This window comes from Phyllostomus discolor, chromosome 2, assembly GCF_004126475.2.
Source record: "Phyllostomus discolor isolate MPI-MPIP mPhyDis1 chromosome 2, mPhyDis1.pri.v3, whole genome shotgun sequence".
In the NCBI taxonomy this organism is placed as follows: domain Eukaryota; kingdom Metazoa; phylum Chordata; class Mammalia; order Chiroptera; family Phyllostomidae; genus Phyllostomus; species Phyllostomus discolor.
The window spans coordinates 215,370,324-215,397,967 of record NC_040904.2 but is presented as its reverse complement, the minus strand read 5'-3'; the positions used below and the strand labels follow the sequence as shown (position 1 = coordinate 215,397,967).

At 67.2% G+C, this 27,644-nt stretch overlaps 2 protein-coding genes across 3 annotated transcripts; both read right to left on the bottom strand.

Annotated features, from left to right (window-relative positions):
* Positions 1-620: 620 nt before the first annotated feature.
* On the bottom strand, positions 621-14,127 carry TRMU (tRNA mitochondrial 2-thiouridylase). 2 transcript variants are annotated; one of them, XM_028533280.2, is made up of 11 exons: positions 14,001-14,127; positions 11,819-11,984; positions 10,258-10,364; positions 7,353-7,475; positions 4,481-4,653; positions 4,065-4,118; positions 3,917-3,983; positions 2,600-2,700; positions 1,592-1,736; positions 1,177-1,259; positions 621-984 (listed from the first exon to the last, which is right to left on the bottom strand). In XM_028533280.2, exons 1-11 carry the CDS (start codon positions 14,080-14,082, stop codon positions 832-834), a joined length of 1,254 nt encoding a protein of 417 aa, XP_028389081.1. In that variant the 5' UTR covers positions 14,083-14,127; the 3' UTR covers positions 621-831. The 2 variants fall into 2 exon arrangements, with proteins under 2 accessions (XP_028389081.1, XP_035875646.1); XM_036019753.1 differs by lacking the exon at positions 14,001-14,127 and adding an exon at positions 13,386-13,463.
* Positions 14,128-16,347: 2,220 nt separating this feature from the next.
* On the bottom strand, positions 16,348-27,384 carry GTSE1 (G2 and S-phase expressed 1). The gene is made up of 12 exons (XM_036017141.1): positions 27,004-27,384; positions 26,603-26,701; positions 25,135-25,195; positions 24,428-25,031; positions 23,111-23,272; positions 22,405-22,531; positions 20,870-21,226; positions 20,497-20,569; positions 19,316-19,531; positions 17,824-18,076; positions 17,260-17,451; positions 16,348-16,797 (listed from the first exon to the last, which is right to left on the bottom strand). Exons 1-12 carry the CDS (start codon positions 27,122-27,124, stop codon positions 16,714-16,716), a joined length of 2,349 nt encoding a protein of 782 aa, XP_035873034.1. The 5' UTR covers positions 27,125-27,384; the 3' UTR covers positions 16,348-16,713.
* Positions 27,385-27,644: the final 260 nt, after the last annotated feature.

Genomic DNA, 27,644 nt, shown 5'->3' with positions numbered 1-27,644 from the left:
TCAGCAACCGGCTTGGAAACCACGGGGTGGCTCTGGCCCACTCCCCACCCTCGGGAGGCCCTGCTGGGTGAGGCCTGAGTGGATGGGCTGGGGCACAGCAGGTCTGGGGTGCTGGGGGGAGGGGCTTCAGCTCCGCAAGTGGCAACCTCACCCTCCCGTCCGAAGTCGGGGAGGGACAGGGGAGAGGCTCCTCTGTGGGCACTGTCCCTGCCCCGGGGCAGCCGGGGCTTCCTGACCACCCTGCCCTGTCAGGAGCCCAGCACGTGTGAGGCTCTGGGGGTGGGCCGGGGTGGGGGTCCTTGGGCCCAGGCATTGGGGGTTGGGCTGACACCCGTCTGTCAGTCCCACTCAGCGCCTGCTCTCAAAGCTCCCCTACACCATGGCCTGTCCCCCCACACTGGGCCACACCGAGCCAGCTGTGGGGCCGCAGGGCCCAGCACCTGCAAGCCCCTTGCCGCAGGGTGGGGGGGCATGGCGCCAGGCTTAAGGGTGGTCTCCCAGCTGACCCGAGGCCAGTCCCAAGTGTGTGTGGCCCTGGCCTCCCCACCCGCCTCCTGCCCACCCGGTGCCGCAAGAGGCTGCTAGCAGACGCCACCTGCCAGACAAAAATTTTATTCAACACTGTCCCTGCAGCCCCCCCCGCCCCCCGGCCCCTCCAGGTGCTCCAGGGTGGAACCCCCCCGGGGGTAGGGACGGGGAGCCCTGTGGAAGGGCATCTGAGACGGAATCCACGTGGGCAAGTCCTCCAGGCCCCCTGGGGGGCAGCAGACCCGGCCGGGCCCCCAGCTGCCCGGCGCCCCAGGCTCTGCTCCTCCGTGTCCGCTCCAGGGCTCAGGTTGCGGGGTTGGAGGCTGGGCCGTCGCCGGGGCCCTCCGTGGCGGCTGCAGGCTGGCCCTGGCCCCGCTTCAGGGTGTAGGCGGACGGCCCCAGCCGCAGGATCTTCCCGCTGCCCAGGCACTCGCCCCCGCGGTAAAACACGGCGAACTGTGGGGGAGGGGCCGTGTCAGCGGGGGCCTGGCGGGGGGAGAGGACGCTGCACCTGAGCACCCATACCCCCCTGTCCCGTCGGGGACCAGGTGCCCCGGGGAAGGGAGGTGCCCCTCTTCGGGCAGGGAGCCCGCTGGCCCCCACCCGCCTGCTGGTCCGGGGCCCCCGGGGGCACCCCCACTCACTCACCTGCCCCAGGGCGAGGGCCCGCACAGCCTTCACGGCCGTCACCCACACGGTGCCGTCCTGATTGAGGGTCAGCACGCAGGGCACTGTGGGGGGACAGGGCCCTTGGAGGGGAGCTGGCCTGGCCCGTGTGGTCAGCCCAGGTCACAGGCCACAGGCCCACCTGCCTGGACCCCCAGCCCCTCGCTGACCTCCCGGGACCCGCCCACATCCGGGAAGGGGAAAGCTGAGCCGGGCCGCCAGGCCTCCGAGCCTCCCAGGCCTGTCACCCACGTGGGCAGAGGGGAAGTGGGGACCGTATCACATGACCCACCCCACCACACCACGGCCCGCTGCCCCAGGCCTCACTGCCCCAGGCCTCACTGCCCAGGCCGGCCCGAATCTGGCCCCCGCAGGCAGATCCCTCCCGCTCAGTCACCTAGCGCCATCTGGTGGCGGAAGCGGAAGTGGCACTCCATCATCTTGTCGCGGACCAGGGCAGCGGGCGGCTCCTCGGCGATCCAGTGCACACGGCCGGTGCGCAGCAGGTCCCTATACAGGGCCGGGTGGTCCGTGCGGGGGGCCTGCGGGGCGGGGCCGGGAGGCGGTGACGCCCTGCAGCCCTGAGCAGGGCGGCCCCCCAGAGCCACCTCGCTGTCCCCGGTAACCCTGTGACCTCGCTGTCCCCGGGTGACCCTGTGACCCTGACAGCAGACACGCATGGACGTCCACAGGGCCCTCGGGAGCCCCGTGACCCCGGTTTTGCAGAGCAGAAAACGGGGGCACAGGTCACGGTCCCTTGGCAAGCTGCTGCGCTCCGACCCCGTGGCCTTACCACTCAGTGCCCCTCCTCCCAGTCCCAGGCCCCCCCGCCCCCCACAGCCTGCCTGGGGCACAGCCCCCCCCCCCCACAGGGGCCCACCCAGCCCAGCCACCGGGGTGGGCTGCCTCCAAGCGGCCGGCCCCCTGGGACCTAGCGAGCCTCCCCTCAGGGGCAGGACCCAGCAGCCGGGAGACTTGCTCAGGGACAAGCATGTGGGGGGTCAAGCACCCCTGTGGGATGCGAAGCTCTCAGGCTCGGAGGAGGTGTCCGGGCGGCAGCGGCTCCGGCCTGGCGGCCTGGCGGGACTGGCGTGGTCCCGCCGCCCACCGCAGCGAAGGCCTGGAGACGGGCACGCCCAGGCTGGGCTGCCTGCCCCACATGGGGCCTGCGTACACGGACTCACCTCCGAGCCCCCCTTCTGTAAACGCAGAGGGCCAGCACCCGTTCCCAGGGACCACGGGGCGGTTAGCAGAGTGACCCGGACGGCGAGAGCCTGGCAGGGACCTCAGCACCGTCCCCGGGAGCCGCCCCAGGAGGGCCCCGGCAGCCCTGCGCACGCACACCCCCAGCCCCGCGCGTCTCAGCCCACGGCCCTGCCCGCCCGCCCGCAGGCCGCCCGCTCACCACGAACACGTCGCCCGTGGCGCCGTCCTTCTCCGCCACGTACCAGGGCTCGCGCAGGCCGCCGATCCTGGCCCTCTGGCCCAGCGTGAACAGGAACCAGCCTGCGGGGAGATGGTCGTCAGTGAGGCGGGCGGGCCCCGTCTGCAACCCCGAACCCTGGGGTGGGGCCAGGGCCGGGCCGGGGGCCGGGCCTCGTCCCCCGCATCTGGGCGGCGTCCCTGGCGCCCCGCTAGAGGCAGCCGCGGGGCCACGGGCAGCGGGCACTGCGCCTTCGGAAGGCCGGCCGAGTGCCCCGTCGGAGGCCGCGGGAGCCTCCCCGCCGAGCCCCGGGTGCGGCTGTGGGTCTCACAGGTGTGCCCCGGCCCGTGCACTAACCGCAGGGGGGCGGACTGCCACTGGGCGCCACCCTCAACAAACATCACGAGACCGGTGGCAAGGCCACCCCCTTGGTCCCCTCCCCGGGAATGACTCCCGCAGGCACAGGCCGCTGCGGGAGTCAGAGGCGCCCCCTTCGGTACAGCTGGAGCCACGGCAGCGGGCGCACCTGCAGTCCCCCCCCCAGCGAAGCGCCCACTCCTCCTCCCGTCTAGGAGATGCCCGGCGCTCTGGGAGCTGCGACATCTAGGCCCCGCTCCCCTGGGGGAAGCCGCCTGCCCGAACCGAGGTGGGGGTCCACAGGCCAGCTGTCTGCAGGGCCACCCGTGTCCAAGCAGCACTCAGCCCTGGTTTTCCCGGCCGGCCAGGCGCCCGTGAGGTCGGGACGCACCCACGCCTCAGGCCCCAGGGACACAGCCCGGCCGCTCCCCCGCCTGGGCCGTCCTCCCGCTGGTCTGTGAGCCCTGCCCTGACCGGTCTCCCCCCACAGGCTCACAGTGCCCAGCCCCGTCTGCTGAGGAGGGGGCAGTGTCCGCCACACAGGACACCCGAGGCCGTCGCTTCGCACCACCATCTGAGAGGCAGGGAGCCCCCAACACCGCCCCCCCCCCCCCCCCCCCCACCACTGGTGTGTCCTCTCTGCAGGGCACACCGTCCCGCGGCACAGACCCAACCCGCGGCCCAGAGGGCGGGGTCTTCCCGGGTCGGGCCGCCCCCTTCTCTCCTGGCTGCGGTGCCGGGAGAGAGACCGCCTCAGCACCACACACGCCCCCCGTGAAGGCTTCTGCCGCGCCCCCACCGTCCTGTCTCGTCTGCGTCTGGTCCTGCCGCCCGCTCTGACCCCCGGGCAAACGTGGACGGGGTGGTGGGCCCGAACTCTCCAGGCTGCCCACACCCCCCAACTCCGGGTTGACGGCGCGAGGCTGCTGAGGGGCGTCTCACCTTTGTGCGCTCCCAGGACTCGGCCGTCTTCTATGGAGACGAACCGGCCGGGCCGAGGCTGCAGGTACTGGAAGACAGGCGGCACGCTGTCAGCCGACCGACCCAGCCCGGGCGGGACCCGGCCCGCCCTGCCCCGCTCAGCGCTCACCTGGAGGATGAAGTTCTCAAAGTTTCTCTTGCCAACGAAGCAGACGCCCATGCTCTGGAGGGAAGGGGGCACCGTGAGCCCAGCAGGGGCTGGGGGCCACCTCCAATGGCCCTCGCCTGCTCCATTTGGGCCCCGGGGCCCCTCCCACCCCGAGCCTCACCCGGGAGCCGCAGGCCCTCCCGGCCCCAGGACAGAGACCGAAACGGGGTCGGTGCAGGCCCAGCGGCTCCTCCCTGGGGTCTCGGGGCCCAGGCCCGACCACTTGGCTCCCTCCTGGCAGCCGGGGCAGCAGCACCCCCAGGAGCTGCCGGAGCCGCCGGGGAAGCCGTCCACCCCGAGGGGCCGAGCCGGGCGGGGGAGAGCCCAGGCCTGCTGCTCCTGCTGCTGCTGCGGGGCCCAGCGCCGCCCCGTCCTACCTCCTTCCTCTGCAGCACGTGCTGGAGTCCGTTCTCAGCGGCTATTTTCTTTACAAAACCTTTGGTTAGCCCCCCCAGAGGGAAGAGGGTTCTCCTCAGGGCCTCCTGGGAAACCTGGCTGAGAAAGAAGGTCTGGTCTTTAAGGCTGTCGGCTGCCTGGAGGAGCTGCACCGCTGCCAAGAGGGAAGAACAGGAGACGTTGTGCGGGCGGAGGGGCCGGCCCCACGCTCTGGCGCTGCAGCCCGCCGCAGGGACAGGGCCCGCCCCGCCTGACCGCGGCCTGGAGGGGCCCCTCGGCGGCTGCAGGGGCGTCTCCCTCCCGATGCACCTGCTGCTGGAACCAGACGGGACGACGGGCGCCACGGGGAGGTTCCCTCCGGCCCGCGCTCCGGAGGGCAGTGTCTCCACGGACGGAGCGTCCCACTGACACCAGTCTAAGGGGACCGGCCAGCTCACAGGCCCGGGCGGCCCGCTGCCGCCCAACAACCTCGGGGTGCGGAGCCACACCGTGGGCAGGGACTCACTTCCGGGTGTGGTTCCCGGGAAAGGCTGCCCCCTCGGAGGCCGGGACGCCACCTGCCTTTCCTTCCCGGTGAGCACCCATCAGATTTCGGCTCCCAGGAGCAGGGCTCGGAGAAGAGACCCCGTCCCTGCTCCGGGCCAGAACAGCCCTGCCCGACCCAGGACAGAAGTGCCAGGCCTGCCGCTGTCGGGACCCCGGGAGGCCGGCGGCCCGTGGCAATCCCCAGCATGGTCTCAGCCTCGCATCTTCCTCCAGCACCTCTCAGACCGAGGAGCTGGGACACGCTGTGCCCAGAGCACACCACACGCATGCCCACTCTCTGTGTGCGGCTCACACGCTCCACCCTGACCCCGCTGCTGGGTCTCACGCGAGCTGTGTGGGTGGAATCACCCCCAGCTCACCGACCAGGAGACTGGAGCTCAGATGACAAAAGCGGCTGGCTAGACAGGGCAGGCAGAGGGCGGCCGGGCGGAGAACGGAGCTGCCCGCCCGACTTCCAGTCCACTGCTGCTCGGGCGCGGAGCGCCGAGCCAGGCACAGGTGAGAGGTGAGCCCGGGCCGCCGGCCGGCCCTCAGGCCGCCGGCCCAACGCCTCTGGTCCCAAAGCCACGGCCGCCCAGGCCCCGTGTGTGTGTGCGCCTTCCCGCGGCTCTGAGTCGCGGTGAAGGAGCTCGGAGTCGGCTGCCTGGGGCCCAGCGCCGGCAGCCCAGCCCGCGGGAAGGAAGAGCTCTCGGCGCAGCCGCTCCTGCCCGGGGCTCTGTTCCTGCACCTCTGCTGCCACGGCCCCGCGGCGCCGCCGCCGCCAACCGCACAGGTGCGGGGTCTGTTTGGACACACGGACGAGGCCCGGAGTCCCGGCTGCGGGCCGGCCGAGCGAGGGGCCGGGCGCTCTGCCACCGTGCACTCTCCCGGGGGCTCCGGCCGGAGGCCCCAGTCCGGTCTCCAGGGCAACCGAGGGAGAGCAAAACAAAAAGCTTCGGCGAGCCTGGGAACAAAGGCAGCAGCGCGGCGTCTCACCACGCCGCAGAGCCCAGGCAAACACATGTTGCCCAGGCGGGGAAACCTCCGTGCCCGTGGGCACGGGGAGCTCTGTGAGGCCGAGCGTCTGTCTCCGCGGAGGGGGCGGGCCCGTCTGCTCGGCGTGGCAACGAGCCATCAGCCCCCTGAAGCCCCGGGCTCCTGGGTGAGTGCTGCCCCGAGGGGGCTCCCAGCTGGCAGGGCTCCGCTTCAGGGCTGCGTCTACCTCGTGTGAGGGTCCCCTGGGTGGGTGGTGCCCAGGGGCAGGGCAGGCAGTGCCTGAGGAGGAGCTGGGGACCTGTCATCTCCCAGGCCGGGGCCGCAGAGCCCCCAGGCCAGTGCAGCAGCCGAAGGCCCCGGGCCCTGGGGGGCAGCTCGCACCTTCTGCCGGGGGAAGGGGGGAGCGGACAAAGGGACATGGAGCCGAGTGACCTTGGTCACACTCGGGACTCCTGTGACAAAGTGTCCACTGCACGACGGCTGCGGCCAGCACACCGGCTGGGACAGAGGGGACAGGACCCCGCAGGCCCAGTCAGCAGAAGGAGCCCGGGTGGCGGAGCCCCGCAGCACGGGGCTGGGAGCCAGGTCTGCCCTCGGGGGCACCGCCCAAGCCTCCTCCCCCATGGGCGGGGCGGGGGCGGGGTGCACTGCCCGACCAGTGCGTGTGCACGTGACGCCCAGGGCAAGGCCGGGGGCTGCAGAGTGAGGCCAGGCAGCTGAGTGCCGAAGTGCTAACCCTCCCCAGCCCGACAGCCACCCAAACACCTCGCACAGACGTGGCTCCACGCCCATCTGCCCTTCACTTAGACATGACGTGACCTTGAACTCTTCCACACGCAGATGAGCTCGAGGACAAGCCAGCAGCTCCTCCGCCCGCTGCCCGGCGTGTGTGTTTGTCCTGGAAAGGGGCACCCGCCCCTTGGACATCCACACACTGACGTGCAAACAGGGCTCCAGGCCTGGCCGCTGCTGTGATGGCCGGGCCACACTCAAGGTCCCACGGTCTCAAGCCCTGGACGCCTCGGGAGGTCGTAACAGGGCCCGTGGCACCCCAATCACCGCTGTCAAATGCTCCCCCGGATGCTGGGGGGCCTGCAGACCGCCAGCTCACAGTGCCTGCCACGAGGTACGCATCACGGCTCAGGGCCCCCGCCCTGGCCCCACTGCAGGTCCCTGGGGCAGAGGACCCCCCGGCACCCGGACTTGGCCACGCAGGCTTGCCTGGAGCCCACAGGGGTCCGGCGGGCGTGCTCCCGCGACGACCCTCTGCCACTGCTCCGAGTGCTCTGCACGCTGACGGCCAGCCAGCCCTGGCCCAGCGCTCCTGCTCACCGTTTCTGACCTCGAACCGGTTCCGGAAAAGCCCTTCCGGCCTGCGGACGTGCTTCTGCTGGAAGACCTCTTCGTCCTCCAGCGAGGTCCTCGCGTAGTGGCCCGTGGCAACAGCGTCAGCTCCTGAGGGTCGGAGACACACACATCAGGTCTCCGGCTCGCGTCCGCCGGCCCCAGCCGCCCGGCCCCAGGTGCTCCAGGAGGCCGAGGGTGGCCCAGGCGCCGCCGGCACCAACGCCCTTCGCCTCCGCACGTCGAGTGACACGGCGTCGCTCCGAGGTGTCATCGCATCTCAAAGACCTTTAAATAGTTACTACGTTTTCACTTGTTCGTTCCAGCTTTAGAAATAGTCAGATGCACACACAAAGACTTAAGAGCACGAAGTTCCATGTTTCTTACGTTACCATGGACAGACCGTGAGCAGCCACCACGTTTAACACGAGGACAGCACGGGGGCCGGCAAGCGGAGGCGTACAGTCGTGACGCAAAGACTGCCACAACACGTAAACACCCGCACGAGGAGGAGCTGGGTCTCCCGTGCTCGCACCCGCGCGCCTGCCCGCACCGGCCCTGCAGGCAGTCCACCACAACGCCACTGCCGCCGTGCTGGCGCCGCTCATGCGGGCGTGCACAGCACACGGACAGCGCGTGCGACTCTGGGGAGAAGCACACACCGCCTGGGCCCCGCTCTTCAGATGGACGGAGAGAGACGGGGAAAGTCACCCTGAAGCCCCCCCCCCCCGATCCAGAGCCCTCCTCCGCTGCGCCAAGGTCTGAAATCCTCTTTAGGAGTGTGGGTGGGGTGGGCGGGGTGGGCGGAGGCAGGCAGGGGACACTGAACAGAGCCCCTTCGAACCCCCTCCGCACACTCGCCGTGACTGCCACCGCTCCCACGGTGAGGGGCCGCCCGCACGCTCGGGTCCTTTTCCGAGTTGCACAGGAAGGGCGAGCTCTCCCCGGGCACCCACAGGCCCCTCACAGTGTGGGAGAGCCAGCTGCCCAGGGCCGGGACCCCGGCGCTCACCGAAGCAGCCCACCAGCTCGGCGTGAGACACACACAGAGGGCGACCTGCGGGCGGAGGAGGGGGCTGCCCGAATGAGACGTTCAGGAGGGAGCACGCGTCCCGTCCCGGCTGCCCCTCCGGCAGGGAGGGCACCCTGCAGAACACCCGCGGGTGCTACGGGTGGCACCGGGGCCCTCCTCGCAGCCCCGGGGCCCCGGGCGTCCAGCCTTCATGTCTAGCCCGTGCCGCGCCGCTCCTGCCGGGAGTTCAGGGGGCACGCTTGCACGGCAGCAGCCCCTTCCAGGGCCCGAGACAGACGGCCACCTGCGGCTCCCTGCCGGGGCGCCGGGGGCAGGGGGGGCGCCACGCTCTCCAAAGGCAAGCAGCCCCCCCCCACACCAACCAGCTGTCTGTGCCTCCCGGGCGCCACCTGTCTTCTGCCCGCAGCAGGCCCGCCCTCCGGGTCACACGCGCGCTCTGCGGTGATGACCCCGAGTGGTCCCCCGGCTCACGGACGGCGCGGGTGCAGACTCACTCAAGTCCAACCCGGTCCCCACCCCCCCACCGAGCCTGTCCCTCTTCCTGAATCGCCGGAACTGAACGGAGCCCGGCAGACGTGACCCGCCCAGGGCAGAGCCCAGCGGGGCCGCCCGCCTCAGGCGCTCTGGGGCCACAGGGCGCACTCGGGCCTCGGGGGGCAGGGACGACTGGCACAGGCGGGGCCCACAGCCGGCTCGGCTGGCTCAGAGCCCCAGACCCCGCCCCCGTCTGGGACTAGGGGCCACGCTGACCCGAGGCCGCGCTTCCCTCTGCCCAGTGCCCTATTTCTGAAGCTCGTCCAACACTCGGGCTTGTCAGGACTTTTCCTTCTTCTTTTTTGCCTGTCTTCACTCCCTGCCTCCATGAGCCGACCTTCCGTCCCCACCCGCTCAGCCCAGGTCACCCACATCCGATCTGCCGGCCTCCTCCGCCCCCACCTGGGCCACGCAGGTGCTAACTGCACGGAGGTGCCGACGGCCCTATGGCACCACTGGGTCCCTGGGGCGTGGCCAGGCGTGGCAGGGCAGCCGCGGTGGGACGAAACAGACCGAGGGGCCAGTGCTGTGGCTCAGCGAGCTCTGGCGGCGACCCCGACGGCAGGAGACGGGACGGAGAGCCGGGCATGCCGGCAGCGCAGCAGCCGCACCGAAGGGCGGTCTGAGCACGCGAGTCAGCGTTTGGAAGGGCCGCGGGAGGGGAGGGGTGGCCCCAGCGGGCAGACGGAGGCGAGAACGCAGAAACGCAGGGGTGAAACCTCCGCCGAGCCGTCCGCGGCAGCAGGGCCCTCACAGCTTCCAGAGCCGAGCACCGGCACGGAGACCCAGGTTCGGGGTCTGGTGCAGACTCGGGTCAGGTCTGGGAAAAGGCAGACCCGCCTCTCCTGGAAGCGGGGACAGGTCTCGGCAGGACCTGCAGAGAGGAGGGTGGCCGAGGAACTGCACGCCACACTCCTCGCAGGGCCCTGCACCGAGGCTGCATGGCTTCCGCTGACCGTGGCCACCTAGGGAACGGGAGCTGCTCCGCGCCAGGCTGGCCTGCGGGCAGGCGGGCGGGCGGGCGGCCCTGGCCAGGGACCCAGCACTCCTTCCTCGGGACGCTGTGAGGTGGGCTCGCCCCCCCCCCCCTGGCTGTCCTGTCCCCTTCCAGCTGTGCAGCCCACGGGGAAGGGTCCCCCTCCCAGCGACCCTGCTGTTCGCGCATCGCCAGGAAGTCTCCTTAGGGAGACCCAGAATGCTACCGTTCTCACCGCTCCTTTTCCTCCTGAAAGAGGAAACTGTTTACGAGATTCACACTCTGTGTCTGGAAACCTTACGCCTTTTTTTTAGAAAACGGATAATCCAAAGACAACACAAATTACTCACCGAGATTTCCCAGAGCATAATCGAAGAAGCACTTGAACTTGATGTGCTTGTTGCAGACGATGTCCGGGTTGGGCGTCCTCCCCTTCTCGTACTCACTCAGAAAATCGCTGCAAGGGCAGAGAGACACTGTTCACGTCCAGGTGTGGGCGTGCCCTCACACGACACGCGGGACAGACAAACCACCCGCTGGCCAGCGCGTCTCCTCGCCTCATCAAAACTGTGCTTCCCCGCCAGACGGGGGCGCTGCGGCACACGGCGGTTTTCCGTGCTCCCACCCAACACGTCGTGGTTCCAGCCGGCTGCACTGTCCCCCGGACCCGCAACCACTGACGCAGGCGTATGAAAGGAAGGTGCTGCGGCCCGTCGCCATGACGACAGCGGCAGGCTCACGGGAGTGTGGGGTGGGACGCTCCCACCTGCTTCCTGACGCCTCCCCCACAGAGGGGCCTCCCACAGGGGCTCCGCCAGCTGGTCCACGATCTCGGCCTGGGAACCCAGGTCACTTCCCCAGTGTGACCCCCCAGGCTCCCAAGGCCCCGCCCCCGCCGGATGCTTCCAGCGGGTGAGGCACCCTGACTGGCAGGTCCCTGCCCCCCGGGAATGGCCAGGCGGGGGAGGAGGCGGGCCAACAAGGCGTTCCCGGACGAGGAGCACGCCCTTCAGGGGGCGCTGGTGCCGCCCCCGGAGTCGGGGGCTGCGTGGGCTTCTAACCCATGCGGCCACAGTTTTCATGGACACCCAAGCTCTCCACTGATCAGCGAGGGCGAAGAACCAACCACACAGCCAGCCGGGCCGTGGGGACCCGGAGGGGGAGGGCCGCACCGCGGAGACAGGGGGAGGCCGACGGGTCCCAGGGCGCATGTGCCTGTGGCTGCAGCAGGCTGCGCTCGTGCCGCCCACTTTCAGCGTCTCCTCCGCCCCTCGGCCGCTCCAAGGGCAGGGCGAGCCTCCCCCCTTCCCTGAAGCCTTCCTGACCGCTGTCTACAACACCCCCCCCCCCACACCCCGAACCCTCAGCTTCCCCGCAGACTCTCGGCCCCCCACGTGCCACGCCCCACTTCCCGGTGTGAAGGCGGCATCCTCCTCCTCCTCCTCCTCCATCTCCCCCTCCGCACTGGGCCGGCAGTCCCTCAGAGACAGGACGAGGGCTCACACACCTTCACGTCCCCAGCGCAGCGCCGCGCCGGGTGCCGAGCGAGCACTGAGCGCTGTCGGGCCTGCACTCGGTTTTCAGTGTGTGTACTCTCGAGTGTGTTCCCTCGTCTTCAGAGCGCACAGGGGAGCGGGCCGCTAACTCTCGTGCTCAGAGCCCCCCATCACTGACCTGCAGGGGCCTCCTCCAGGGGAGACCCCAATTCCGCTCCCCATTCTGCCCCGGCAGCAGCCTCATCTCACGGTCAGGAGGAACTAGAGGGAACGCTGGCCGGTGGCCATCACAGGACACAGAGCCGGGGCGCCGTGGGGCCCGGGCCGGGCCTCCCACACAGGCTCCAGGGGACGGCTGAGGGCCCCAGCCGGCCCCTCCCAGGAAGGGCCCAGGGGGCCTCGCGCCCTCACGCACCTGAACACGTCGTTCCAGTACTCCTTCACGTAGGACACGTGGTGGAAGGGGATGTCCAGGACCTGGCAGACCCGGTACGCATCCTCGCAATCTCTGTCGGCTGTGCACACGCCCTGCTCCTCCAGCGCGTCCCAGTTCTTCATGAACACCCCCGTCACCTGGTAGCCTGGGGGGCGGAGGGGGGGGGCCACGGAGAGCGAACATGTGACATGAGTCTTGGGGACACAGGCAGCTGTTTCTGAGCCCCGTGCCCGTGCGCCTCTGTGCCTGGCACCCCCTGCCTCCCTCTTCAGAGCAGATTCACACCCCTGCGCAGGCCGCCCCGGCTGCTCCCTGTTGGCCTAGACACCCCCCAGCTGCCCCCCCACCCCCGCAGCACTTTGTAAGCCTCCGCCCTCGTCACACCCAAGTGTGTGCATGTGTCTCCAAGACACGAGCAAGATGGCCTGGTTCATCCCCGCGACCCCGCCCCGAGTCGCGTCGGCACAGTGCCCGGCGCGCAGAGGGAGCGCGTGCATGCTGGGTGAGCAGAGAGCAGAAAGTCAACTGTTTTCCAAAGCAAATAAACACCACCCCTCAGTCTTCAGAAGAGTGAACTCGTTTAAAAAGTTACTTCTGGCTACCGTGCAAGATGTAGCAACGAAGTCCTCAGACATCAGACAAAATTTTGGTCATTTCATTGTAAGGGCCGTCCTACCTGCATATAGTTTATAAGCTATTCTTCCCTTTCCCGCTGTGACAAACCACCCAACCAAGCACTGGCAAGACCCACATCAGCCTTGCACTGTCCTCCTGAGCCCTGCCCCACGTGAGAAATCGGCCTCGTCCCAGTGGGCTCCGTGTCATGCACGGGACTCCACAAGGTTAGCGCAGAACTGCAAGGGATACAGGCTCCACAAGGGAGCTCTGCCAAACGAAAAGCCCCCCTCTGCAAGAGCACCCCTCCCGGAGGGTCAGCAGGGCCTCCCCTCTGCCTCCCAAGCACCTGACAGGGCCTCACACAACCCTGTGTCCCCAGCACCTCTGTGTCCAGCACAGAACAGGACCTTAGAGTGTTTGGAGAATGAGTAACTTTAAAACCCACACCCAGCTTTAAAACCCACTCTTTGTCCGGGTGGGCGTGGCTCAGTTGGTTGGAGCGTCATCCCGTGACCAAAACGGTTGCCGGTTCGAACCTCTATCCCCCATGGGGGCCAGGCGCTAGGATCCAGGTTGGTATGAATGAGAGGCAACCAATCGATGCTTCTCTCGCATCGGTGGTTCTCTCTCCCCGAAAGCAATATAACACACGCAACATCCTCCATAATCAGGGCTCGGCGTGCTCCTCCGCCGGCCTCGGGCCAGGCCCACCAGCGCCCTCCTGCCTGTGCCCGTGTCAGCCTTGGCCCGGGAAACGCTTCGCTCTGCGACCCCTACTCTTCCTTCCAGGCTCAGCGCAAACACAACCACCTCTGTGATGCTGTCACCGGCCCCCCCCTTCTTGGGATTATAAACGCTGTTGGCCTATAATCCTACTTAGCATTTTTAAATCGTCACATCTCACATAAAAGCTACAGTTGTTAGTGACATGTACTACCGGCCACTCATGTTCTCTGGGTGCCTAATCGGTGCTGGACACTGCGGATACCCCTCGCAGGTACGAGGTCACTTCCCCCCTCCAGTTTCCGGTAACTCTGCGCGGCAGGTGTCGCCGGTATCTCGCAGAGAACCGGCCCCGCGTCGGGCACCCTGCTTCACTCCGCATTCCGCGAGCCCAGCGCCCAAGGAGGCTTGTGGGAGAAGCTGCGCCACGGTCACCCAGAGGACGCAACCTCCCGGGGAGAGGGCCCCGCGGACGGAGCACTTAGAGGGAAGGGACCTCGGCTCCTGCACGGAACGCTAGTGCTTTCCAGGAAAAGTCTGCGAGCTGCGCGACGGCGGGGACAGGCGACACTTAGCGAGCAGGCAGCGCATGGGGATGCCGCCGCACGGAGTCGGCAGGACAAGGACTTCTCCGCGGCGGCGCGCCAGGGGTCCAGCAGCCGCGCGCCGGCGCGGCCCGAAGGTCGGCGCTTCGCCGCCCGCTGCGTCGGCGGCCGCGGGGGCTGCCTGAGTGCTCCGGGGCAGCGGGGGCCGGGCCGCGCGCCCCGACGGCCAGGCGGAGGGTGAGGAGCGCGGGGCTCTTGAGACGGCGCCGCCTCACCTCTCCGCCTCAGCAGCAGCGCGGCCACGGCGCTGTCCACGCCGCCGGAGAGGGCGCACACGACGTGCCGCGCCGCCAGCATCCGCGCGCCGCCAGCTTCGTGCCTAGTAGCTCCTGCTTCCGCGCCGCGCCGGAAGTCCCGCCCCCGTCGCTGCGCTCTGCGAATGGGGCCCGGCCGGAAACTTGAACACGGGATCGCGTTCCGCCGGCCTGCCGTTCCTGGGCTTCTCTTCCCCAGTCTCCTCCGCCCACGCCTATGTCCGCTCCCGGGCGCGCACCCCTGCCTAACTCTGTGCGCTGGCTTGGGGAGGGGTGTCCCTCTGGGAAGGAAGAACAGGCGGGGACTCACCTTGAGCAAAGGCCCTGGGCCTCTGGGGCGGGGTGAGGTTTCAAGTACGGGAGCGAAATGACCACATTTAAATATTGGGAAGGTTTTTGTGGCTGCCCTGTGGACAGGAGGCCGTGACAGCCAGCCCTCTGGGAAGGGCCGGCAGCGACATAGACAGGGATTTGCACGTGAACTTGATAGCCCTTGCCGTTGGAAGGGTGCAAGTGGCGGTGAGAGAGAGGGTGAGGGGCCCGCCGTTTCTGTCTGGGGGTCGGTCGCCTAGGAGGAAGTGCCTGCCCAGTCAGCTCCAGTGTCCGAGGCGACTTGGGGCCATCTGCTGGAGATGTGGCTGTCCCTGAGTGAAAGGTGACTCGTGCGTGCCAAGGGGACCTGGCTGGTGCCAGCTGGGAGGGCTTGGGCGATGGAAGCAGCGGAGCCGGGAAGCAGTTGCTGGGCCTGCTCGAGAGCGTGGGGGAGGGCGTGCAAATGAAAGCCAAGGGAGCGAGCGGCCTGATGGGAGACCCGGGCAGAGCAGCGCAGGTCCGGCAGTGGACCAGCAGGAGGTGGCGGTCAGCGAGGCGTGCCAGGGGTGGGATGGGGGCGGTGACACAGCTCAGACCTGAGTGCTGCGGGACCGGGGCTGTGTGGGTTGGTTTGGCACTGGAAGCACTAGTCTGCACGTGCAAAATACGGGCATGGTTCACGCCAGCAACTTTCTTGACTTTGACCCACCGTGGCACAGTTGACAGAATGCACAGCCACCTGCACACGTACGTGTGAAGAAGAAGGCGCCTCGCAACAGTTCTCACCCTTGCCCTCATACTGTGTGCTCACTTCATTCTCTTTCCTTTTTAAAACCCGCTGGTGCGGCCCACGGCCTGGTTTCAGGTGGGATTTGCACATGGTTTGGAAAATGCAGCGAGGAAGGGGCACGATAGGCCGGCACCAAAGCTGGGCCCGCAAATCAGTCTGCAAGGGCCCCGGCGGACATGAGTGCTCACACGGGGACAACTACTGAGGCTAGAGGCTTTCAGGAGTAGTTTCAAGGGTCTGCAATGAAGTGAGCCAGGTCCTGGGGCCCCATTTCGAAGAAATGACAATTGGACCATCGTGGCCACCGGTGCCCGTGGCAGGCGTGGGTGAGCTCCAGGGTAGGAGGGTGGCCAGGCCCCGCGGGGAACAGAGGAGTGACTGTTTCAGGAGAATGAGGGAGGTATGAGGAACACGTCGGGCGGGGGGGGGGCAGTTTCATCCTGCGTTTCCCCGGCGTGAGGGGTAAACCCGCATCTAGACCCGGCCTCCGCAGGACGGGTGGTAGAAGGTTCCCGTCCCCGGGCCTCCTGCAGGGAACGCCAGGCGCGAGCCCAGAAGGGATCCGCCCAGTTAGCAGCTTTTCCGCCTGCGGAAGTGCCTCGCAGAACTGGGCGGTTGGTGGACAGGTTCTCTCCCGGGCCAGTGAGTGTGAACAAACACCCCGTCCAAACGGCCTTGGGCAGGGGACATGCCCACCCAGCGCCCTGGGCCCTGCCCCGGGGAGCCCCTGCTGGGCGCCCGGCCGGCATCACCTTGGGATGGCAGGGGAGCCTCCTCTCCGTCCAGCCCCCTCCTCACCTTGCCCCCGTCCCAGGAGCCTCTCCGCAGGCCTGTGGCTATCGCCACTGAGTCACCTGGGTGCCCAGTGACCGTGCCCACTGCCTGGCCCGCCCCTGACCTGGGGCTACAGGTACGGCCGCTTCCACTCACACTGCTTTGTAATTACGTGCCCACGACTTTGTCTTTTAAGTAACAGAAGCTTGTGCCTTGGACGCCTTCACCCACTTCCCAGCCCACCTCATGCAGCCTGTTCTCCGTGGGTTCTTTTAAGACCCCACGCACGCGTGAGGCCACACGGTGTCTCTTTCTCAGCCCGACGCCTCCCTCAGCATCCTGTCCTCCAGGTGGCCGTCGACAGCCACCCCGGTTCTGAAGTCTGGTCACACAGACCCTGCCCGCTGACCAGAGTGAGAAAAATAGCTACATGTATGTGAAAATCAAGATATGCTTTAATATATTTTCATTTACAACTTAAGTCTAGAATACTTAACTTTTCATGTAATAAACCTAGTTTTTAAAACAGTGACTTGCTATTTTACATAAAAACACATTCAAAGCAACTCCCATCTGGGGGGCTTCTGAGTCCCGCCGGCGTAGGGAGGGGTGGCAGGGCTGGACCTGCCGGGCGGGCACGGGCTCGCCCCGCTCCCTCAGCCCCCGACGCCGAGCACAGCGGTTTCCCTTGGGTGTTTCCGACACAATGTCTCCTAAAACTCATCTCTGAGGGTCCCAGACTGCCCGAGGACGGGCAGTTCTTGTGACAGCGGGCGACATGCCAGGCTCCGGCTGCGCTCAGAACTTGAGCAGCGGTGAGTCCACGTTTTCCTTGTCGGCCTCGGGGCTCAGCTGGATCAGCGGGGCGCACGGGTCCACCAGCTACAGGAGAGGGCGGCGGTGAGCAGCCCGCCCCACCCTGCCCCGCTGGCCCTTCTCCCCCTCCCCCCAATGGACCCTGGGCTGCCGGGGGCCGTCCCCACTGGGGCTCCAACACACTGACATCTGGAGGGCCCTCTGAGAAGCCGGGAGAGAATGCCACCCTCTGAAGCTCTGGTTCCCTCACAGGGCTACGCTCTCCCGTCACCCACGAGGCACCAGGGACCCGGGGGTGGCAATGTGCCCCCCGCTCTCAGAGAGCTCCCGGGTCCCTGGAGCTCCTTGGTGGGGCTGGTCCTTGGAGCTCTCGCCACCAAAGGTGAGCTGTGCCTGGAGACCTGGGACCCTGATGAGCCTAAAGGCCACTCCCCAGGGTCACCGTGGAGTCTGGGAATCCAGGAACAAACCTAGGGCCAAGACCACCCCCCCAGGCCGGAGCCCCACGGCCCTCCAGCAGCGCCTCACCTGTCCCACGTGGGGGAGCAGCTTGGCCACGGCGCTCCTGTCCGGGTCCGGAGTGTTCACCAAGAGGTCGATCAGGGGCCCACCGGCCCCCGGGGGGCTGCGGAAGTCAATGAGAGCCACGTCGGCGGGCGGGGAGCTCCGAGAGGCGGGGGCGATGCACAGCCGCTCCAGCGGGATGTCCACCAGCAGGACCTAGACAGCAAGCGACCCCAGGGTCAGGGCCGGTCCCCCTCCTTCCCGTCTGTCATCTTGGGAAGCACAGGCCTGCTCCGTCCCAGGCACAGACAGTCTGGAAGACGGATGGACGGGTCCTGCCAGGGAGAGCCAGCCGCCCCGTCCCCGAATGCCTGCCTGCTTCCGCGGCCAGCACGGCGTGCCCACCGACCCCCGCTGCCACCCTGCCTCCCTGTCGGTCCTCTGAGAGAGCCCTCGGGGGTCACAGGGCAGAGGGGTGGCCTTTTTCTCCTGCAAGGGCGACTCTGCCAGCCGCCACCTGAGTTGCCGCTCAGCCTCCAAGCAGGTTCCGCTGATCCGAGACACAGGGAAGCCGTCTGTTCCGTTTACCTCGGCCGGGGCCGCATCCGCAGGGGGCTGTGCCTGGTCCGGTGCTTGTGCTGCCGCGACGCTGGTAGGGAGGGCGAAGTCACTCTTTTCTGGAGAGAAGCTGAGAGCCTGCGGCACGGCCGCCAGAGGAGAAAAGCTCCCATCGGAGGACTCGTCCGAGCACTGGTTCCCGGGCGCAGGCCTGCAGGGTATGGGGGACACGTGAGGGAATTTCTGGGGGCAGGTGGGGCTGCTGCGTGGGCTGAGAGTTGGTCTTGGAGGAGGGACCACAGTGGACGGCACTGTGGCTCCGGTTCCGGCTCCATCAGGAGGACTGAACGATTTCTGAGGTCCGATCGGCTCCGAGATTCGGCCCGCCTGCTCCCACCGTGCACCCACTCCAGTCCCCTTTGCTCAGGCTACTGCACAGGAGGCGAGGAGGGGAACCCCCGCGGAGTGGGGTCCATCCGCATCCGCGTCCCCGTGCAGCGGCTCTGCAGCTTCTCCGTCCATCTGTTCCTAGACTGGCCCGGTCTCCAGCGCCGCGAGCCCGCGGGGCAGTCCCCCTGCCGCAGCCTACAGCCTCGGGGGCAGGTGGGCTCCCTGGTCACGCGCTCTGCATCCCGGCCTCCCGCGACACCCCCTTCCCAGGCGGACCGTCCTTTGGCGCCTGTTTCCCGCTAGAGGGCGCAGCGCACACCGCCCGTCTCCAGGCCCAGGACGCAGGGTGCGCCCATCCGGCAGGCCCGCACACCGCTGCCGCCTGGACACTGAGTCACACGACGGAGCCAAGGAGAGCGGCCGTTTCTGTAGTTAACACACTGCATTTCCACTTCAGTGTTTCAAAGACTTTGTCACAACCTGAAGGGGCTTCTTCCTCCATCTACGAACACACATGAGCATCGTGACACCCGCAGACTGGGTCTTGCTGGAGCCAGTGCGGCCCCGCCCGCCTCCCCGTCTGCCCCCTCCCCCCGACCCCGCCTCCCCCGTTCTCATGGCACCGCGCAGACGCACACACGCACGCAGATCAATGCACATGGGGTGCGGCACACCCACGGCGGGGGCTGTGGGCCTCTGCACTGGTTTTCTCAGCCGTTGTCTGTCTTACGGAGCTGGGACCCCGTTCCGCACCCTCTCTCCCAAGGGTACCCATGGAAACGCCCCCCAGGGAGCAGGAGCCGTGCTGACTCGGGCCTTCCTGGCGGCCTGAGAGTCTGCACTGCGTCTCACACCCGCGGCGGGATCCCTGGGGCACAGGCACGCGGGACTGGATTTTGAAGGTTGTTGGTAAAGGGCACTCCCCCCAGCCGGCTCCGGAACACCTCCCCGCGCGCTCCCGGTCAGCAGGGGCACGGAGACCGCGAGGAGCTGTCTCCTAGTTTCCCCGGCAGGCGTGAACCTGGCCCCTGCTGAGCGGCCGCGTACAGGCGAGGCCGCCTGCCCAGCACAGCGGCCACTGGAGGCCTCGAGGACCTGAGACAGACCCGCGGCAGCCTCTCTGTCACCTCACCTCCCTGCAGACCTTCTCCGGGGCTCGGAAGAGAGGCGCCGAGCAGAACCACGCTGGGGAGATGCCAGGGTCCTGGGCTGGGTCCTCGGCGTCAGCACCGGAAGGCCTGAGAGCCGGCGGCCGGCGGGTGTGAGCAGGGCGGCCACCCGCGGCGCACTCACGGGAGTCCGGGAGACGGGCCCCGAGGCACGCCGCGCCGGAGTGCCGTGGACAGCCCTGGAGAGACAACGTTGGGCCCTTATGCACAGGTGACCTCAGACGCGCCAGGTCGTCCAGCCAGTGCGCACGTGCAGCAGGGGGCTCAGTTCCCACAGAAGAGGTCCCACCCTGCAGAGGCTCAGCAGGCTGCCCCCCGTGCCTGCGTGCGCCTCCAGTCCCTCCTCCCCGCGGCCCCGCCTCTGTCCTCACAGGCTCCCCTCGGCGTGACGGCCCTTCCAGGCGCTGCCCGGAGGACACACTTCGCAGGAGTTTCAGGGGAGACCCAAGTCACCAGGTGTCACAGACCTTCCCACAGGGACACCCGGACCCGCAGCAGGGTCCCGCTGGGCCACTGCCCGTTCGCCCACTCCCAGGCTCAAGGCCACCGGAGCTGGCTGTGGACCGACACCTGCTCGCCACGCATTCCCCCCCGCCCCGGCGGTGCCGCGTCTTCCCCGGTGGGTACCCGCCTCGCGGCCGGAGAAGGAGCGAGGTGGGGTCAGGTCGGTTACTGTGCTTAAGGAAAGCACGTCCGGGGAGGTCTGGGGATGCCGTGGCTACAGCCCATCGCCGATCAAGGACGGTCGCTATGCCCTTTGGAGCCTGAAGTAGACCTGAGCAAGGACTGACGCAGAGGACCGCTCCGGGAAGGGGCTGGACTGTGAGGCCGTGCTGCCTGCAGGGGCCCCGCACCGCCCTGCGCCCCCCAGCGCCGCACCCAGAGCGGCTGGTCAGCGTCTCCGGCTGGACGGGCATGTGCACTGCTCCGCTGGGCGCCTGGCCCACCGCCGCCCCTGGCCAGGGCTGGGGGCCGGCCCCCAACCGTGGGGGTGGGTCTGCGGCTATGGGAACTGCAGTGGCTGTAAAAGTGGCCCCGAGAGACGGAGGCGAGGGCCAGACACACGCAACCGGGCCGCGGGGCCCCCTCGGGAAGCGCATCAACAGGAGCGTTTGCTTGACTCTGGGGTCACGCAGCTCATTACCTCCCCGTCGACGTGCAGGACTGCGGCCTCGGTGCCCGAGAGAGCCGGGGCGTCGCGCTGTCCGGGGGTCCACCTGAGGCAAGAGGGGAAGCGAGCGGTCGGTCCACGGGGACCAGGTGGGCCGCCCCTCGCCGGGGTTCTTTGCCATCTCCACTGCCCCCGGGCGCAGCGAAGGGGCAGGGGTGGCAAGGCGCGTGTCACAGGGACGGGCATGTGAGACAAGGAGCCCCGCCCCCCGCCCCGCCCCTCCTCCAGAGCCAGCCAGAGGCGGAGCTAAGGCGCTCTGAGGGCGGGGCCGCCGAGGGGCCGTCACTCAACTTGACCTAGAGCCCGTTCGCCACTCTGAAACCCACCGCAGTGGCCTCTTACTCACCAGCAGGAAACTTAGGGACTTTAAAGGGACTCGCAGGGGCAGGCACGGCCTTCGTCCCGGAGTGCAGAGAGGACTCCCGCCTGGCACCCCCGGCCACACTCCGCCGAGCAGACCCGGGCAGACGGGGCTGGGAGCTCAGCCTCGCACCTCGCCGCTCCTCGGGCGTCTGGGGCTGGGGGAGAGCCGACGTGGTGGGCGCCGCGGGCCGCCCGGGGCACCAGCTCTGCCCGCACACGGCCGCAGGGCGGGCCTGCAGGGACGGCGGGGCCGCGGCGGCCCCCGCTGGGCCTGGCTGGCCGGGGTCCGAGGGAGGCCGGGAACCTTCTGCAGAGACGCTCCGACGTCCCCCTGATGTACCTGGAAGGGGAGCCACACGAGGCCTGTGGTTACCGCTCAGGCTCGCACGACCCCCAACGTGTGAGGTTTGACCGGCACCCGAGAGAGGTGCTCCTTGGAGCACGCCTGTCTCCCTCGCACTGCTTGCTGGTGGGGCGCACCGCTGCCATCCGCCGGGACGGCTTCCGGTGAGAGCAACACAGGACGCCACGGACAACGTTCTGTGTGTCCGCCGGGCGGCATCCTCCGTCGCAGGACAGGCTGGGCCCAGCGGGCTCCGGGGGCCCCTGCAGACGGCCGCCGAGGGCAGGTGAGGGCACCCTCGTCCCTCCAAGGCCTCGGACACTCCCCGCTTTTCCGTGAAGGCAACTGGGGGCGCCCTCTGGTGGTGGTTTATAGAGAACACTTTGCTGCCCTGGCCGGGTGGCTCAGTCGGTTGGAGCATCATCCCGACAGGCCGAGGGTGCGGGTTTGATTCCCGGGCGGGGGGGTGGGGCACACAGGGGAGTCAGCCAGTGAGGCGCGAATGGGCGGAACAAACTGGTATCTCTTTCTTCCTCTCTCTGGAAAAACCAATCAATCAATAAATTTTTTTTTAAAAGAACACATTCTTTAGATTTTCAAAGTCCTTGTTTGTTCCCTTCGTTTGGCCGGCCAGCCTCTGCCTAAGTGGCCTTGGCATCGGCCCCAGGGAGGTCATCGAGCCACGGTCCCATCGTCCAGGGTGACACCATCAGCATCAGTGTCACAGGCCTGTGTGGCTCTGGGAGGTGATGCCGTGTGGCCTTGGGACGGGGACCGACCTGCTATGACAAGGGCCGGACCCAAAGTCTCAGCCCACGTCTCCTCGGGAGTCCCCACCCACCCACCCCCCGAGCTGGCTCAGTGGTCCCACTGCCACTGACCCGATGGCCCTCGGCGCTGGAGATGGGTTCCGCTTCACCCCGAGGCACCCGTTCCTCAGTGACAGCAGCCCCGCCCACCGCCCAGGTCCTCCTGAGCGGCTCAGAGCCGACCCTCTCCGGAAGGTGGCGAGAGCCGGTGTGCTGCAGCCCTGGCTGGCAAGGTTTACCTGTGCCGGGTGGACCCCCGAGCACGACCCCTTGGGGAGCTTCCTGCCACCTCTCCCTAGCACTCAGGATGAATGAGAGGGGGTCCGGGACCACCTCCACCCCGATAGTCTCCCCTGGGGGTCTTACCTGTGCTCCCCACGGGGGACGGGCACGCTCTGGAGCTCCTGCCCGAAAAGCCCCCTGGGGCACCGGGCTTTCTCGCCAGACCAGCCGCACAGCCGGGGGGCTTCAGCGCGGTTCTCTTCAGACCCACCTGAAACGAGACGTCAATGGTCACCGAAAACTCCATCATGGACCCAACACTTAATCCCACAGAAGTAGGATTTTGTAACACGTTCTCACAGTTCCGTGACTATCATCCTGAATCAGAGAAGGGCACAGTCAGGTAGGAGCGGCCCCTGCGGAGCTCGCTGAGCGCGGGTGCCGGGGCCCAGCATCCGGCAGCTTGGCTGCCGACTCGGAAAAGTGGTCGGCAGAGATGTGGACAGCTGGTCCCCACGCCCGGGAGGAGCTGAGGTTTCCGAGAGTGGCCATCCCGCACCATCGCCCAGCTGCAGGGAGCACCCCCACGTCACAGACGCACCGCCCACCGCGCAGGCAGGTCAGCATCCCCACCCGTGTGACCCCCGGGCGGCAGAGGCCAGCCCCCGGCACGCTCGGGGCCCATTCTTTTGGCTCCTCCGAGCTGCCTCCCAGGGTCGCTGCCTCCTGGGGTTGTGGCATCAGCCTCCCAGACCTGACTGCAGTTCCGAGTCACGCCCCTGGGGGGCGGAGCCGCCGGCCTGCTCCCTTCGCGCACAAGCACAGCCCAGCCACAGCCGACCCAACCCACCTTGCTGGGCACAGAGAGTGCTCGCTTGCCCAGGCCCAGGGGGCCTCCCCGGGCTGGCACGCCGGTGACGTCCTGGGCAGCGCTGGGCGTGTCCAGGGGCCTGTCCCCCTGGGACTCCTTCACAGCCGGGGTTTTCGCCCTGGAAGGACTCGCTGGTGTCTCCTTCTTGGACTGAAAATGTTAAATCGGGGTGTGAGAGCCGTCTGGTCCGCACCGCGTACGGACACACGCCGGCTGCCCATGCCAGCTGAGCTCCACATGCGGCTCAGCGGCAGCGCCGGCACCTCACTGGCCAAACCCCCGCTCTCCGGCACCGGGTCACTGCTAGGAGGGGACAGAGGCCCTGGAAGAGTCCGTGTTACAAGGCAACCTTCTGCCTTGAGTCAACTCTTTACACAAGACACACGTCAACCTTAGTCTAGAAACGTCAGCTCAGAGACGCGCATGCAAACGGTCTCCACGTGAGGGAGGACTGGCCTGCCTGGCCCGCCTCCCGGTCCGCGCTGGGTACTGGGTCCCAGCTCCGCAGGCTCTGCACATGCTGCAGGCTGGGGTGCCTTTGGTGGCTCAGTGCCGGGTCCTGATGGTGGGGCATGCGGTTCAGGGCTTTTTGTGGAGGGAAAAAGGGCCGTCTAGGCCCTGGCCAGGCATCTGCATTGACCTAAACCACTAACAGCCCCACCGAGAGTCACCGCTCTGGGACCAATGGGACGGGCGCACAGTGGGGCGGCGCGGGGAAAGGCGCAGGGCAGGCCGCAGCCAGCTCCTGCAGAGTATGAGCGGCCTTCCCCCCTTGCTCCCTGTCTGTCTGCCCCGGGCGCACAGCCAGGCTACACCTGACCCCCACTCCCGCTCCCCTGTGCCCTCCCTTCCAGCCCCCAGGACCCCAGCTCCCCAGAGCTGGCTGACGTGCCCCGGAGGGACACCTGCCCACTGCCACTTCCCGGGCCAGCTCCTTGCTTGCTGCCTGCGGGGAAAGCACCTAAACTTTGTCACCGTTGAGGAGGACGACAAGCGGCCCTTCTAGCAGGCAGGACAACTTTGGGAAGTTGGTTGGTAATGCAAACGCAACCCCCACTGCACAGTCTTGTGACAAAATCAAAGAAACAATTTCAACCAGAACTTGGGAGGAGGCACTGCCCACATCCACCCTGAATCCCACCCCCACCGCCACGAGCCCCAGAGTGGTGGCCAGGCCTCCACGCCCCCCCCCCCCCGGAAGGTCCCCGCTGCAGGGCGGACCCTCGAAGGCCAAGGCCAACAAGCCAGGGACCCCTCCCGTTCCCAGACCAGCAGCTGCAGCGTGGCTGCGGCTACCTTCTCCACGGCCAAGTGCACGCTCTTCCCTCTGACAGACGCTCGGGGCGGCGGCAGTCTGCTGACGACCCTCTTCTGAGTCGCTGCCTGGCTCAGAGGGCGGACGGGACTGGGGTCCAGGGGCAGGGAGGGACGGGGAGGGGGCAGGGGCCCCCGAGTCCGGGTGAGCTGGGCCTGGGCCGCGGTGCTCCGGGGACCCACGCCCAAGGCAGGCTCCACGCCCGAGGCAGGCTGCACACCCGACAGCTTCGGCCCGCTCAAGGGGCCTTCCAACAGGCAGTACGTCTCCCTCTTAAGCGAGCCGGGGCTTTTCCTGCTTTCGTTTTCTTTCTCGAACAGGCTCATCTTTAACCTGGAGTCCTGGATGAACCTCTCGCCGCCCTCGGGCCCCGCAGCGTGGGCCGCCTGGCTCCTGCTGCTGCTCTCGATCTGGAAGGCCAGGAGGTGGGCCTCTTTGTACACCTCCACGAACTTCTCCCCGGTGAGGGGGCTCCAGCGGACGCGGCCGGCTTCGGGACTCGGGGTGTCTCCCTCCAGCCGGGCAGCGATGCACCTCTCTCTGTGCCCGACGGGTCCGAAGAAGACCTCGTCGTCCTCATTGGCACTGCGTTAAAGGGAGAGGACCGTTAGTGACCCTGGCATTGAAGTGGAGGGTCTCACTGAATGTGGTCACGCCCACGGCGAGGGAAGAAGACGGGTTCGTTTACCTGAGAGAAGACAAGGAGAGGTCGAAGTCGAAGCTTTCGTCGGCCAGAAGGAGGACGCCGCCTGGGGGAGAGAGTCCGCCGTCACTCTAGGGCCGAGGCTGACACGGGGGACGCGCCGCCGGTCCTCACCCAGGCCGCTGGGGAGTCTCACTTCCTGTTACCCGGCGGGCACATTTCCACAGGAGCTCCGGACCATCTTACGTTTTCCATTCTCTTTTTAAAATAGCGCCAGCCCTTCCAGGTGGGCTGCGCTCTCCTGAACGCCCGAGTGCTTCTCTCACAAACGTGATCTAAAACGCACTCGCCCGTCATCCGAGCGGCTGCTTGAGGCCCGCTCAGTCATTCTCGGAGACCCACTCTTTCCGAAGGCCGCCTGCCTCGGCTCCCCTAGAGATAAGGTCCCTGCTTACAAACTACAAAATATCCTCTTTCAAAAACAAATTCAATATGACATAATTAAAAAAAAAAAAAGAAAGAAAGAAACCCTAGCCCTGGCTGGCGTGGCTCAGTGGATTGAGTGTCAGCCTGCGAACCAAAGGGTTACGGGTTCGATTCCCAGTGAGGGCACCTGCCTGGGTTGTGGCCAGGTCCCCAGTAGGGGGCACACAAGAGGCAACCACACATCAGTGTTTCTTTCCCTGTTTCTCTCTCCCTTCCCCTCTCTAAAAATAAATAAAATCTTTAAAAATAAAACTTTAAAAAAAGTCAAAAGAAACAGTGAACAGGAACCAGCAGACCTGCAGCTCGCCCCACGGAGGACTGACTCACGAATGGTGTCTACAAAGCACCAGGGAAACACCTAACCACACCTTGGGAGAATGGATAAAGAGCACGGAGAGATAAGCAAAACGGAGGTGTTAAGGACGCCTGGATACCCAGTGTACCCGCCTCGCGCGGGTGTCGAGGAACAAAGGCTGAAAGGATGTCAACATGCTTTCACCGATAAAGGGCACCGCCCCTCATCCTTCCCATGAGGCTGTACAGGCGACCGGACACTCACACCTGACCGGGCGGAACAAGACGGCCAAGTGACAACAAGCCTCCCTCACTGAGGCGGTGGCGAGGACCCTAAACCAGCGCTAGTAAACGGAAAGCAGCCACAAACAGGAGGACAACGTCAGGTTCCATCCCCCAGATGATCTGAGTGAAGCGCCAGGTGGTGGTCTGGGGCCTGGGACCAGGGCAGCAAGTAAAAGCGCTCTGGGTGGGGCGCTTTATTTCCCGAAAGAGAATCCCTTTTGGGACGGAACGTGAAACTGGGCATCCAGGCGGGTGGAGAAAAGCTAACGATAAAGGAGGCGGACGCAGGCAAACTCCCTGCAGACAGACGCGTGCAAACCGTGAGTTCCATGGGTGCGGAGCACAGGATGAGCAGGGAATACACAGGTACGTGCTCACGGAAGGATGAAATGGACCGACGTCTTCACTGGGCTCCCTGAGCAACAGCGCTGCAGTGACGGGGACCTACCATCCTTCCTGGGACGCTCCACCTCCGCTTCGCCCGCCCGGTGGGCTGGAGGCGCGTCGCTGCTGTCTCCGCCTTCCATGCCCAGCGCTCTCAGAGTCCCTGCAGGGAGGGGGGACCGGCGGTGAGCTGGGGTCAGAGCCCAGGTCCCCCGGTTCCTGAACCCCGGGGACGCCCAGCAGCGTGAACCGCAGCGGCAGCACCAACAGGGATACGACGCACCCCCCGGGGCCACGCGCCTGCAGATCGCAAGCTCCGGAGCGGCGCTGGTCCGAGCCAGGGCGGGACGCCCCGGACGGCGGCAACGGAATTCCCAGCTCTCGGCCGGGCTGCCGTGGGCTCGGAACACGCGAGGGGACCCCTCCGTCCCCGGCCCAGACCCCCCAGAGGTCCCTGCTCCGTACCCGCTGCTGCTCCCGGCCGACACGCCTCCGCCCTAGATTTAAACTCAGAGCGGCGAGCGCGGCGCGGGCTGCTATTGGTCGGTTTGAAAAGGTCTCTGCGAGGTCGCCTTGCCCGGTGCATCCTGGGGGCTGTAGTCCGAGCATCTCAGAGGAGAGCGTCCGCGCGTGCGCACTGCCTCCGCACGCCGGGGTCTGCGCATGCCCGAGGTCCGCGCACCCTAGGGGCGGGGGTTTCATACAGCTGCCCTGTGTGTACCTGCAGTTGTAGCCTCGCGACGGCTACGTGGGGCCAGCGAAACTGTTCTGATCTCCGTTCTTCATCCGTAAATGGAGAAAATTAAATTCCAATCGTAGGGCGTTCTTGTGAAGACCAGATGAAACAGGCGCGTCTACCTGCTTTAAAAGCAGTGCGTGGCAGGTCCTAATAGGTCAGTTAAGAAGCGGGGTCCCTGCCCAGGGGGACGCACGGGAGGCACTCTAACCAGACGACGCCGGTTTGTGCCCCTGGACCAGGAGAAGCTGCCTGGCCGTTGATAAGGGCCTCAGCACGGCCACAGGGTGTGGCCGGAACCTGCCCGGGGCTTTATAGAGCACTGGGGAGCTGAATCTGTTTGGGGTGGTGGGGTGCGGATTGCAGGGGT

Excerpts from the sequence above, each read along its gene's own strand:
- TRMU (XM_028533280.2), bottom strand. The coding sequence starts at position 14,082 with ATGCTGGCGGCGCGGCACGTCGTGTGCGCCCTCTCCGGCGGCGTGGAC. Across the intron at positions 7,476-10,257 it reads TTATGCTCTGGGAAATCTCG|GAGCTGACGCTGTTGCCACG; the intron begins GTGAGTAATTTG and ends TCCGACCCTCAG. Across the intron at positions 4,119-4,480 it reads ACGTGCTGCAGAGGAAGGAG|AGCATGGGCGTCTGCTTCGT; the intron begins GTAGGACGGGGC and ends CCTTCCCTCCAG.
- GTSE1 (XM_036017141.1), bottom strand. The coding sequence starts at position 27,124 with ATGCACCGGGCAAGGCGACCTCGCAGAGACCTTTTCAAACCGACCAAT. Across the intron at positions 21,227-22,404 it reads GTCCCCCGTGGGGAGCACAG|GTACATCAGGGGGACGTCGG; the intron begins GTAAGACCCCCA and ends CTCCCCTTCCAG. Across the intron at positions 17,452-17,823 it reads CGGATGCGGCCCCGGCCGAG|GTCCTGCTGGTGGACATCCC; the intron begins GTAAACGGAACA and ends CTTGCTGTCTAG.